We start from the raw sequence: 13,654 nt of genomic DNA on the forward strand, positions 1-13,654 counted from the left end.
CCAATAGTACATCTTCCTTTTAAAAAATACAGACTACAGAACACACTCAAATCTCTCACCCTTCCCGTAATTGGACTGAAAGTACATTTCTTAATTTTTTAAAAAAATGTCTCAATTTTTTGTGTATTATTTTATGATTTAATTGTTTTCTCTCACCCATAGCACCAGACTACTCCCGCCCCACATCGTTCCACCCTGACAACCTTTATTATAAGAATTATTATGCATTATCACAGCAGCGAGACATCTCAAAGCACTTCAGAGGATTTTGCTTTGACATGTAGTGACTGTTTTGAGGATAATCACGCCAGCCAATTTGCACCCAGCAATATCCTGTAGCTTCGTGGAGTCCTGTAGCTCAGTGGTTAGAGCACTCGCTTAGCAAGCGAGAGACCTGAGTTCAATTCCAGGCAGGAAACCTTGGGCAAGTTTCCTTACTCCACACAGAGCCTAATAATAATCCCTCCAAAACAAAACAATAATAATTGGTCATTTTCAATCTACGACTGTTTGTGGGACATTGCTGTGCGCAATTGGCTGCCGCGTTCGCCCACAAATATACAGTCAATTCACTTTACAGTGTGTTCTGTGAAGCGCTTTGGGACGTCCTCTCGACGTGAAAAGCGCTATATCAAATGCAAGGATTATTATTATTATTATTATTATTATTATTATCCCACAAACAGTTCAAATGAAGGGAACAACCAATTTTATTGTTGGGGGAGGAATATCTTTATTGAAGTACAGTTGCACAGACAACCTCTACTGCTCTTACAAGTGATTTTCCCCCCCACTTCCAAACCTAGAGGCACGGAGGCCAATTGTTTCCAATTATAAGACGAGATCAGCTAACTACCCAGCCCAGGGGGAGGAAAGAACGGAAACTATTGAAAGCTTTTGTGTTCAAACCACCAAAATCCCCCAAATTCAAAGTTAACAACTATGTCTCTTTTCCCTCTCAAAAAATATTGGTTTCATTCCCCCTTTCTTTATACATTGCTGGGTGGGGGTAACGAGAGATAGGAGAGAAAGATAGGTAAGGGATCAAGATGTTGGCCAGTCAGACTGAGAGCTGCCATATTCTTTAGGTCCAAAGGAAAACAAGTGAGATAAGAGAATAGAGGGATATGGGAGAGGGGATTAGGAAGAACGGAGGCTCATTTACAGCAGCACGACTGATTGAGTCAAATTGCTCATTTCCGTGGTGGTAAGTTCTGCGTAAGAACTACTTTGAAGCATAGAGACCATAGCTTACAAAGGAAAATGCAATTCAGAATGTAGATATAAAGAATTCCCTGTTCTCCCTCGAGATCGAAAGAACATTTTTTTTCATGTATAAAATAGCAACTCATCATATTGAAACATCTGAAAGTTTCACAGCAAACCCAGTAACAATTTGTAACAGCAATTTGGCACGATAGTGATAATCGTTACACTTGATACAGTGCTTTTAACACTGAAATGTCTCAAAGTGCTTCAGAGGGAATCACTGTCAAGCGACTGTGTATTCGTGGATAATTTGCACAGCAAGATCCCCAAAACTGCCTTGAAGTGAATGACTGATTTATATGGAGGATTGGCCAAGAGAAATTCCCTCCTCTTTTCAAAAAAAAGTTGTAAGATCTTTAACGTCAACATGAAGGATTCTATATCAAATGCAGGGATTGATATTATATATATATACACACACACATACAAAAATGCAGGCAAAATACTTGTATGTTCAGAAAGCCATGTCTCATTCCAGATCTCAGAGTGCTTTAGTGGAATTGGGTCCTTGGGAGACATACGGGTGACAATGATGAAGCGATGAAGAGATACCGTTGAGTTTTCTGGTTGGAGATAACCAAGTAATTCCGAACTTCTGCCCCTCCTCCGTGACCTCAACCCCGTTCCAGCGCCTGCTGGCAAAGTTCAGACCATCTGGACAGCATCCAGTTCGTTTAAAAACCTCTGGCACTTTGTCATCAACACTTTGATGGCTTCAGACACCAACACGGTGGGTGGAAGAATACCCGTTGATTCCACTGAAACTACACACAACGAAAGATCAAAATGCAAAATAACTCAGTTTCAGAACACTGTTCTTCAGTCAATTGTGTTTCCTCATCTATAAATTTAGAACATTTGAAATTTAGTAAAGTGGTACAAAGTTTTGTTACTAACCAACACTCAAATGTCAAGGCCAAACTCAAGACCATGGAAAGAAAATGCAAATCTTCCACCCACCCCCACCTTACTAACCGCTTACAAGTACAGTCAAAACACTTTAGAGCAATTCAGTTCAACGTCTTATCCAAAGGGTACCTTATAACAATAATCCTTGCATCTGATATAACACCTTATCAGGTTGTTGAGACATCTCAAAGCACTTCACAGAATATATTGTGTTTATATATAACATATATATATTGATTGATAGTAATGTAAATTGACTATGTATTTCATGGGCAAAACAATGGTACCTCCAACAATTGCAATACATGTTCAGCACTACATTGGAGTGTCAGCCTAGACTGCTTGAATTCAAATTCCTGACATGGGGCTTTAACCCACAGCTTTCTGATTCAAGAGTGCTAATGAATGTGCTACCAAATGATAAGCACAAAGAAATAGATGGGTTAATTTGGAGAGCCAACACCAATGGTTTCCTACTGTGACATAGAATTATATGGTGCTATAGCCCAGTGCTACACCAGACGTCCTTTACTCAATAGTGACAGAAAATTTTAAAACTCCCCCATCACATCCCTGAACATTATTGCTGCACGGAAGAATTCAGCTTCCATTCTGCTGACATTCCCACAAAAAACTACAATGCCCCCCCACCATTCCGACTTACAGATGTAATGATCACGAACTCTGGCGAGGCGGACCAATGTCTTGAGGTCATCGTGGCGGAAGATCTCACGACTGCAGGTGTCCAGTCGTGAGTTCACTACTGTAGCTTCTTTTCTCCCTAGAAAATGAAGCATCTTAGTCACACCTATTTCAATGGAGCTCACCCAGCCCAGTCTCTGCAACCAGCTTGAACCCCCTCCCCAAAAGCCTATGTCTTGTCCCTTTGCTCCCTGCCTTCAAAACATTCTTAATAAACTTCTTTCTTTGCCTGCCTTTGGTCCATAGCCTCAAACGCGCCTCCTCTACTACTTGCTTGGTGATTATCATCTTTGTGAAGCCTTTTGAAATGTACATCCTGTAAGAGTTGTTTGCCTGATGAGAAAGGCACTGCATAAGTGTACATTGTTGTCGATCTTCAAAATAATGCCTTTCCTTCAGTTCTCCTGGAAGAAGAACTGAGGGAAAAGCTGGAGCGAAAATAATCACCCAATATTCTGAGGAAAAGTAGAGCCCATTCAGCCCATCAATCCAGCTCTACTATTTCACTATCCATCCATATCCCTTAATATTCTGACTCATCAAATATCCAGCTCTCTCTTGAAGTTGCTATAAAAATGTAATTTGTTGTTGTAATTTTAAGTGATGGCATTTTTTCCTGGATTCCTCAATTAGAGTAAAGAGTTGTTCCTTATTTTAGTTCAGTATTTTGATCATCTGCACAGCAAGGAGTTCCAAAAATCCATAACATGACCGCCCGGGAAATGACACAACATGCCTTTGTTGCATTACTCTGCTGCTTTCTGGCTAGAATTCCACAGCTCAGGAAAGCCGTCCCCGGAAAGTTTCAGCTACTGGATGCAGACGAGAGCACTCACCATTCACATCATTGACTTCGATGACACCGGGGGAGAAGCAGCTCTTCAGCCTCTCAGCTAGGTCACCCACTACGGGCTGCAGCAGGGTGATATCAGGGAGCAGCCGATAACTCGCAGTGGCGACTGGCGAGAACTTGGCATGGTCTTTACCTGGAATCACAAATGGGAATTTTATTACTTTTTAGGGAAAGGAGAAGTTCCAATTCCTCTTTGCACTGACCTCTCAACACCCCCCACCTCCCCCCACTTTGTACTTTTGGATCAGGAATTCTATTGGGATTCCTATTAAAGAATCCAGTTCAGAAACACCACAAGTTACACAGACGTCAGCCTGATTCAGTTGGAAGCGTTCAACTCTAGGTTAGAAGATTGTGGGTTCGAGCTTACTGTCTAGGCTGATGCTCCAGAGTAGTATGGGGGGGGTTCTCATAGGTGCCATCTTTTGAATAAAATTTCCAACTGAGGTCCCGTCTGCCTGTTTCGGTGGATGTTAATGATCCTATAGCACTACTGAATAGAAGGAAGCTTCGCCTGCTGCTCTGGCCGACAGTTTTCATGATAAACTGGTCGTTCACTTCACAATTGACTGCGCATTTGCCTATGAATACAGACTCTACATTTGAGAGCAATTACCCGTTAAACATTTTGATATATTACAAAGTTATTGGTGCATATAAGCAAACGCAAGGATAACTATTAAGGAATCTGATTAAAAATTACTGCAATATAAGAGCACTGAGCTCACGTACTACAGCTCGTACCAATGCCTTTGACGCAGTGCATGACCACATCAATTTCTTGTCCAGGTCGAAGCAGAGCAATTAGAATATCATCATGTACAGGTCGGATGTCGGCTTGTCCCAGCACATCTGCTTGGTTCCCAATCGGCACCCACTTCATGTGCTTCGAGTAGACTGCAGCCGAGTGTTGGGGAAGAAAGGCAAGAACCACACAATTGCATGAGAAACAGTTTCGTGAATGGGGAACATTTAAGCAGTATTTTGGGCTAATTTTTACCACCCCTTAAGATGCTGATAATGCAGACTCGGACCACAGATGCCACCTGCCCAAATGGCCATTCTTCACGTAGAGGCCAAAATAATTTGTCCTTCGGCGGCCAAGGTTCTAACAGCCCGTTCAATGGAATTTAAAGATCCTCTTCATATGCTAATATAGTGTTCAAAAAGAGAAAGTAATTTCACATAGTGTCCTGGCCAACAAGTTTCAAATTAAAATGGGTCAATCGTTTTATGGCTGTGTATGGGACAATCAGTGTTATTAGATGTCAGCATCAGAAAAAATATACAATCGACTACAAAAAGTCAATTAATTTTACAGTACATTCTGTGAAACGCTTTGAAACATGATAAGGCACTATATCAAATGCAAAGATTATTATTATTTATCAGTGGATTAGTCAGTGTTTCCGCTTTGTTTATCTGCAGCTACATTCGATAACAATTACCTATGAAACGCTTTGAAACGTTTTGGACCCTGTAAAAGATAATTTCAAAAAGCAAGCATTACAAACTGCTTTATGAGCAACCAATTATACAGTTTCACTATCTCCCACTCTATGGAAGAAACCCTAATCAATTTATTTTAATCGCCACCAACATCAGTGCCGACTTTTCTTTTCAAACGTTAGTTAATCTCGCTTTCTGTTTATCACTGAATTCACACCTTCAGATCTATTACTCCTCTAATATGTGTTCACAGTTCCTCAACGTCTATCTTGGCTTATCTCTTACTCTTACTCAATAGCCCCAAATACATGATAGGGCTTTACTGCAAGCATGAGATCAAAAAATTTGCAGGAGATGAATTTTGCATCCCGCGACAGCTCTCAGGTGGTTCAGGTGGTTAGTCATCTTCTCGTCACAAGAGTCAAAAGTTTAGGATTCAAGCCCCAATGCAGGAATTTGAGTCTCCAGTCTAGGCTGACACTGATCCTGTGACACGAACGGCAACGAGAAGAGAGTTTCATCTGGTCTCCTGGCCAGCATTCCTTCAGATTATTTGATCATTCACTTTATGGCTGTTTGAGAGACCGAACTGTGCTCAAAAGTAGCAGCTTGCATTCGCCTACAAAACATCATTACTAAGTTATTACTGTAAACAGCACTCAACTTTCTCTTCATTCAGTTTTCATCTCAGTTTACAAAATTCAGTCAATCCACTTTACAATATATTCTGTGATGTGCTTTGAGACATCTCAATGTTGTGTTTAAAGCTCTATGCAAGGATTATTATTATTATTATTCATTCAGGTCTCCAGTTATGACCTAGGTCACATGGCACTATTCCCAAGCTATGTGACTTTATTATGCTGCTTTTGTATTACAAATTCGCCTCCATTAGTAATAATCTTTACATTTGGTTTAGCACCTTACTCGTTGGAAGGACGACCGAACGCCCTTTACAGAAGTCCCTCCAACTTGCTCCCCCCCTCACTCTTTCAAAAGCAACTCAGATAGATATCTTCTTGGAAATAATATCTTGGGATACAGTATATAGATTGGGACATGACGTGCGCATGCAACTGCCAGGATTATGGAAGGCAAACTGGATGGACCTTAGCCTTCTTTCGTCTAGCAATTCTTATCTTATGTTCTTCCATCTCAAGACCTACCTCTTTGACAACAACAACAACAAGATTCCATTTATAAAGCGCCTTTCACGTCAGGAGGACGTCCCAAGGCGCTGCACAGTTGGGTCATGACCCGAGCAGGGGGGAAATGTTCAGAGTGAGGGGAGGGAAGGGAGGGAGCGAGGAGTGGGGAAATGGTCAGGGTGAGGGGAGGGAAGGAGGGAGCGAGGAGGGGGAAGAGAGTTGAGAGGGGAGCTGAAGGCTCGGTCAAAGAGAAAGGTTTTGAGACCTGCCTTGAAGGAGGAGAGGGAGGAAGCGGCGAAGGCACTGGGGAATAGAGTTCCAGAGCCTAGGGGCTGAGAGGCCGAAGGCCCGACCACCGATGGTAGGGCGATTGGGGCGGGGGACGTGGAGCAGACCGGAGCCGGAGGAACGGAGGGTACGGGCAGGTAGGTAGGGGGATAGTAGGTTGGAGAGGTAGGAGGGAGCGAGGCCGTGAATGGCCTTGTAGGTGAGGATGAGGATCTTGAAATCAGATGTATCCACAGTCATCTTTTCCCTCCCCACTCCCCTCCCCTTTGGGTGTCAAGCTTGAGACATCCTCCCGACATGAAAAGCACTATATAAATGTAAAATTGTACTGTATTATACACTTCAAATAAGCGTCTTGAACCACTGCATCCAGGTTGCTCCAGGTTTGAGGAGTTCTTACCTTTATGGTTAATGTACAGTTCCTCCGGGTCCGAGGAGTCCTTCTGTGCTTTGGGGTTTTTTGTGCATTTCACTTTAAGCTGAAACTGAAGAGTGTCGATTTCAGTCCCTTCTTCATCTCCTGTTCAAGCAGAATTGAGAGGGTCAGGTGTGGGGCAGAGAGAAAGGGTGGAGAAAGTGAGAAAGATGGGGATTAACGAGCACTCAGCGAGTGTAAAATGGCGCTACAGGATGCAAAATGCATCTCCTGCAGGGAACCTTGTGGAACTCAGTTCCAACAATGATTAATAAATTCTAAGCCCTATCAAGCTTTTAGGTACTGGAAAATCCCTTCTCTTTTTGAATAGTACCATGGTAATCAGGACTTTGGTTTAACATCTCACCCTAAAGACAGCACCTCTCTACAATGTATCAGAGGTGCACTGGACTATCAATGTAGACTTTGAACTGAAAATCCCAACGTGGGACCTTTTGACTCAGAGGCAAGAGTATTCTCAACTGAACCAGCCCAACACCAGATAGTAACATATTGCAATTATTTATTCCCTCATGGTGGTGGTGGGGGAGGGGGAGGCGGGGAGGAGGGAGGGCAATGGGGTTACCAACCTGCCTGCTCCCTCCGTTCAGCGGCTCCAGTCTGCTTCATGTCTCCCACCCAACCGTCGATGGCTGGGCTTTCAGCCTTTCTGCCCCCACACTGTGGAACTCCATCCCAGGTCCCTTTGCCTCGCTTCCTCCCTTGCCTCCTTCAAGGCCAATCTCAAGACTCTTATCTTCGACCGTGCCTTTGGTCGCTTTCCCACCTCTCTGCCTTCCCTCACCCCTACACCACCCCTCCCCCATGCTCTGGCCCCGACACCTGACTGTTCAGCGCTTTGGGACGTCCTCCTGACGTGAAAGGCGCTCTATAAATGTAATTTTGTTATTGCTGTTGTTACACAGCAAGATAAGGCGCCGAAGCTAAATCGGAGCTGAAAAGCATGACCTTGTTCAAATTGGTTGCCGTGTTCACCTACAAACACACAGTCACCACACTTCACAGTAAATCACGTAAAGCGCTTTGGGATGTCCACCCGATGTGAAAGCACCATAGAAAATGTAAGGATTATTATTATTATTGTCAAGGATCCGTGACCCTTCCCTGTGTGAAGGGCACTATATAAATGCAAGTTGTTGTTATTAAATGGGAAAATGCTTTCTCCGATAAAAAAAACATAGAACAATTTTGTTCCATATCTTGCCCGTTTCATATCTGTCTGCATCTCAAATACAGTCACCAGAAATATTAATCATCTTCATAGGAGAAACAAAAGGCAAAATACTGCAGATGCTGGAAATCTGAAATAAAACAGAAGTCGCTGGGAACAGCATCTAAGGAGAAGAAAGTGAACTAACGTTTCAAATCGATGACCTTTCGCCAGAACTGTGAGTGTTCCCAGCGACTTATTTTTATCTGCATAAGACATGTTTTTAGTATGTTAATTTCAGTTCCACCGTAAACCCATTCCTCATAACTGTAACTCTTCATCCCCATGAACCTGTGCTGCACCGCTCACAATGGCTCAGGATGTAATGCTGAGTCGCTCTACTTCTCACCTGTGCTCCTGTATTCAAACAAGCGAGGATCTGCTTTGATTGGGATGAGGCCCAGTCTGTGGGCCAGGATCTCGTCTTGCACGATGGAGGTGTTGTTGTAAATGAAAGCCTTTTCCACCGCCATCGTCGGCACCTGTCCAAGCAACATCGGCCATGTCAGACTCACTTCTATCAATTGCGGAGGATGCGAAATGTCACTGAGCTCTTTTTCTGCCCTTCCACCCCTCAAATGCCCTGGTGAGTTTAGCATTCTATTGGCATCATCTGCGCTCCAGTACCTGACCCCCCTCACCATTCAGCAGGTGTGAGCACAAACGGCAAGTGTTGACAAACTATTTGGCCTTTTGGGGTGAGGGAAGAGAGAGAAATCATAGAAGAGGCCCGCACACATATGCACTTTACAGTAGATACCACAGCTGAAGAACATGCATTTCTATAGCATTTATTACATCAAAATAAAGGGCTTTGTAGATTACTGTTGGGTGTAGTGACTGTTTTGTAGGTCAAAACAGGCAGCCATGTTATGTTGTGCATGGTAAATTCCCACAATCAGCCATAAAGTGAACAAATGATTTATCTGGGGGATTGTTACCAGCACACAGGGAGAAACTCCCTTCTCTTACCGTACATTCAATACTCACCTGAACAGATCGAGAGGATTTCAGATGAATGTTTCATCTGAACCTCCAACAATCCAGTACTACTCCCTCCGACTTAGTACTACAGCTTCTGTCCAGACTGCAAGGTCAAATTCCCAGCGTATGGCTCAAACCCACAAACTCGGACCCATCAGTGAGAGTTCTACCATCCTAGCTTGTGATTTGAGAGCTGTGATCCTGGTTGATTTTCTCCAAAATCAATTGTAGCTCCTATGCAACAAACTCGAGAACTAACCTGAGATTGCCTGCTCCATATCTCAAATATAGTCACCACACTGGTAAGTGATTCTTTGTGTAGCACTCAGACATTGACATTGTAGGTACCATACTGACTGCTAGATTTAGTTATTTTAATTCAAATTACAAAGTACTTCTTTTCACCTCCAACTGTTTCTTAAGATAAACCAAACCGAATAACTTTCATTATTAGGACTATTTATTACACTTGTGTGAGATTTTGCTGGAACAGTTCCTGCCTATTTATTTGCATAACTTTCACGAGTTTAGTTTCCAGGCTCGAGTTTCACACAAACTGCAACACAGTGCATATAAAGCAAAATCAGCACTACTAAGAGTTAGTAACGCAAGTACAAACCAGCATTAGAAGTTAATTTCTGTTAAGTAACTATAGCAGAACTGCTGCAAAGGCTGAGAGATAATTGCCCATGACAGGGCATGACTATTTATTAAACTTCTCACTAGAACACCTACGGGTACCAGAAGTGCAGATAACCAAAACCTCCAGTGAGGACTGGCTGGCTCACCACACTATAAAAATGACCAACTTCCAGGCTGTCAGGTTCCCTAATGTTACATCCTGCGTACTATACACTATGCCTCACTGTACCCACTAATGTCACTTCCTGTACATTCTGTTCAAACAATTATTTGAGTAGCAGAAATTAACTTCTAATGCTATTTTGCACCTACAATACTAACTCTTAGTATAGTAAAACTCACATAAGTCATATCATTCAGGACCACAACATTTACAGCTATTGAGCTTCCCCCATTACAGCATTACAGAATGTCAACCAAGACTGTAAACTCAAGTCCTGATGTGGGGCTTGAACTCATAATTTCTGACGGATTACAAACTGAAGTGGTCAGTATCTCTTTACCTCAGCTAGCAGGATCCTGCGGAAGGAATTGGCGATTGAAGCATCGATGCCAACCATGTCAAACTCCAGTACGTCACCATCCATTTGAGTCACGTCAATTCTGAAATTCTGAGGATCCAACAAACTTTGATTACCTACAATATTGCAGTAAAGCACTTTTGAGATATTATGTCATGCTACGCTGACAATTTTAAGACCATGGCTCCCTGTTTTGGCTTCTTCTACCAGAGGGAAGAGTCCATACACCCTATTCCCAATCTGCTTGTAAATTCCTTTCATTAATAATAATAATCCTTGCATTTGATATAGCGCTTTTCACGTCTTCTAGACGTCCCAAAGCGCTTCACAGAATATACTGTAAAGTGAATTGACTGTATATTTGTGGGCGAACGCGGCAGCCAATTGCGCACAGCAGTGTCCCACAAACAGTCATGGATTGAAAATGACCAATTTATTATTGTTTTTTTTGCGAGGGATTATTATTAGGCATGTGGAGTAAGGAAACTTGCCCAAGGTTTCGCCCTGTCTGGAATTGAACTTAGGTCTCTCACTTGCAAAGCGAGTGCTCTAACCACTGAGCTACAGGGCTCTACAATTTTCAACAATTCAATTAGATCACCTTAATCTAGAAATTTTAACTCAAGTTTGCCAGTCACTACATTTCACAACAGTTATTTGTTGAGAATGTTGAGGAGTTATTGTATTTCATGTAGTGCCTTATCAAGCCATCAAAACATTTCAAACCACTCCATAAGGTTTTTACTGGAATGACTGTACTTGTAGGTGAATGCAGCTGCAGCAATGTCCCACAAACAGTCGTGAAGTGAACGACAAACTGTATTTGGGGTGTTGTGGTTCACCACACCAGGAAAAAACTCCCTTCTCCCTGTGACTAGTGCCAATTTAATGTCCACTTAAACAGGCAGATGGGATCTTGGTTTAACATCTTATCTAAGGAAGGCATTTCTGAAAATGCAGAGCTCTCCCAGCACTGCATTGGAGCATTATCTAGGGGCTTGAACTCACATCCCACTGGCTCTGATTTAAGATCCTCATCGTTATATCCCTCGCGGTCTTAACCCAGCCTACCTTTGCAACTTTCTCAAACTGTACAATCAGCCACTCTCTCCGCTCAGCGGGCACGAGCCTGTTTCACGCCCTCCGCCCCACTCTTGGCTGTCAAGCTGTTAATCCATCTTCACTCAGGAACTCCATCCCAGAGTCCCTACAACTCACCCCTTCCCTCTAGGTCCACCTCAAGACCTTCCTACACACATACACATGTATGCGGATGACACCCAACTCTACCTTTCCTCCTCTACTCTCAACTCCACGACCACCGATGTCCTGACAGCCTGCCTGTCCGACATCGAGTCTTGGACAAGAGACAACTTTCTTCACCTCAACGTGCGAAAAACCGAGGCCCTCCTGATTGTCTCGCGTCAGCGCCTCCGCACCTCAGGCGCTGACACCATCAGCATCCAAGGCTGCACTCTCAACCTCTCAAAGCCAGTCAGGAACCTCGGCGTTTTGTTCGACCCTGAGCTGTCCTTTCTCCCTCACATCCGCACCACAACTGGCACCGCCTTCCATCACCTCCGGAACATCGCCAGACCTCATTACCTCACCCCTCACGCTGCTGAAACCCTGGTCCACGCCTTTGTCACCTCAAGGCTGGACGATGGGAACTCTCTCCTCGCAGGCCTTCCCGCCACCTCCCTCCACAAGCTGCAGGTCATTCAGAACTCTGCAGCTCGTGTACTGTCCCGCACCAGACACCGCGACCACATCACTCCCACCCTCGCTCGCCTCCACTGGCTTCCCATTCCCCAGAGGATCGAATTCAAGATCCTCATCCTCACCTACAAGGCCATCCACGGCCTTGCTCCCTCCTACCTCTCTGACCTACTATCCCCCTACCTACCTGCCCGTACCCTCCGTTCCTCTGGCTCCGGTCTGCTCCACGTCCCCCGCCCCAATCGCCCTACCATCGGTGGTCGGGCCTTCAGTCTCTCAGCCCCGAGGCTCTGGAACTCCATCCCCCAGTGCCTTCGCCGCTTCCTCCCTTTCCTTCTTCAAGGCCGGTCTCAAAACCTTTCTCTTTGACCGAGCCTTCAGCTCCCCTCTCGACTCTCTTCCCCCTCCTCGCTCCCTCCCTTCCCTCCCCTCACCCTGACCATTTCCCCCTCCTCGCTCCCTCCCCTCACCCTGACCATTTCCCCCCTGCTCGGGTCATGACCCAACTGTGCAGCGCCTTGGGACGTCCTCCTGACGTGAAAGGCGCTTTATAAATGGAATCTTGTTGTTGTTCCTGTTTGACTGCTTCCAGTCAGCTTCCCCCCTCACCCCAGCTCGAGTGCAAACCCTGGATAGTCCAGTGCCTTGGGACATCTTCCCTCGGTGAAAGACAGTATAAATGTCGATTTGTTATTGTTGGTCTGACTCAGTGGCAAGAGTGAGACAGTACCAACTGAGCCAGGCTGACACCTAACTTTAGGCATGATAATAAATGTAAGCATTATTGTTATATTATTAAGTCTACCTCGCCTCTCATCACAGCTAATGGCTGTTTGGTGACTTTCTACAAGGCAAGTGATTTCGCGGATTTTTTTTTATTTTAGAGCCGGCTCCACGGAGAGGAAACCATTTCCTACCCGGCCCCTATTAGCTGTAGCACAGTGTGGCCGGTGCCAGTGTCCCCCTTTAACAAGCCCCCACCTGCTCGAACCGCTGTTGGTTCCACGTGTCGTCGTAGCCCGGGTAGTTCCCAGGGAAGTCGGTGGTGTGAACCTGAAGGGATGATATATATATATATATATTTATTACATAAAAATAAGTTATTTTGGTCAATGACAACGCTCATTGAATGGCTGTCAGTTTCCCTCACTCACTCACATTGCGGACCCCGAATTCCCCCAGCACCACGCGGCTCCGTATCTCCTCCACCCGCTCTCGACTGCCCTTCATGGTGAGCAGCGGTTATCTGAAGAACTTTCAACTCTTCCTCTCTCTCTCTCGCGCGCGCGCGCGGGGGCGACGGTTGAGATTTTAAAAGAAACCCTCGCGAGATAGCGTCAATTGCGCCTGCGCACGGCATTGAGGGACATGTACGTGGGCACCGCCCCCCCCCCTTCTCCCAAATCTCGCGATGTTGTGGGCGTTTCCCCCCCCCTCCCCGTCTTAACATGGTTTCACGCCCAATTGGGCGGGTTTTGTGTTGTATGCGCGTAAGAAAAAAAGCTTCGGGCGGGTGCCTAATTT

At 44.7% G+C, this 13,654-nt stretch overlaps 1 protein-coding gene across 3 annotated transcripts; it reads right to left on the bottom strand.

The window, feature by feature from the left end:
• Nucleotides 1–1,583: 1,583 nt before the first annotated feature.
• polr1c (RNA polymerase I and III subunit C) lies at nt 1,584–13,464 on the bottom strand. Of its 3 annotated transcripts, XM_007898254.2 has the most exons (9): nt 13,289–13,461; nt 13,112–13,183; nt 10,394–10,501; nt 8,614–8,746; nt 7,019–7,138; nt 4,478–4,630; nt 3,717–3,866; nt 2,843–2,959; nt 1,584–2,033 (listed from the first exon to the last, which is right to left on the bottom strand). In XM_007898254.2, the coding sequence occupies exons 1-9, from the start codon at nt 13,358–13,360 to the stop codon at nt 1,915–1,917; spliced, it is 1,044 nt and encodes a 347-aa protein (XP_007896445.1). In that variant the 5' UTR covers nt 13,361–13,461; the 3' UTR covers nt 1,584–1,914. The 3 variants fall into 3 exon arrangements, with proteins under 3 accessions (XP_007896445.1, XP_007896446.1, XP_007896447.1); XM_007898255.2 differs by lacking the exon at nt 13,112–13,183 and having other exon boundaries at nt 1,659–2,033; nt 13,289–13,464; XM_007898256.2 differs by lacking the exons at nt 13,112–13,183; nt 13,289–13,461 and adding an exon at nt 11,483–11,645 and having other exon boundaries at nt 1,659–2,033.
• Nucleotides 13,465–13,654: the final 190 nt, after the last annotated feature.

This window comes from Callorhinchus milii, unplaced genomic scaffold (genome assembly GCF_018977255.1).
Source record: "Callorhinchus milii isolate IMCB2004 unplaced genomic scaffold, IMCB_Cmil_1.0 Scaffold3, whole genome shotgun sequence".
In the NCBI taxonomy this organism is placed as follows: Eukaryota; Metazoa; Chordata; class Chondrichthyes; order Chimaeriformes; family Callorhinchidae; genus Callorhinchus; species Callorhinchus milii.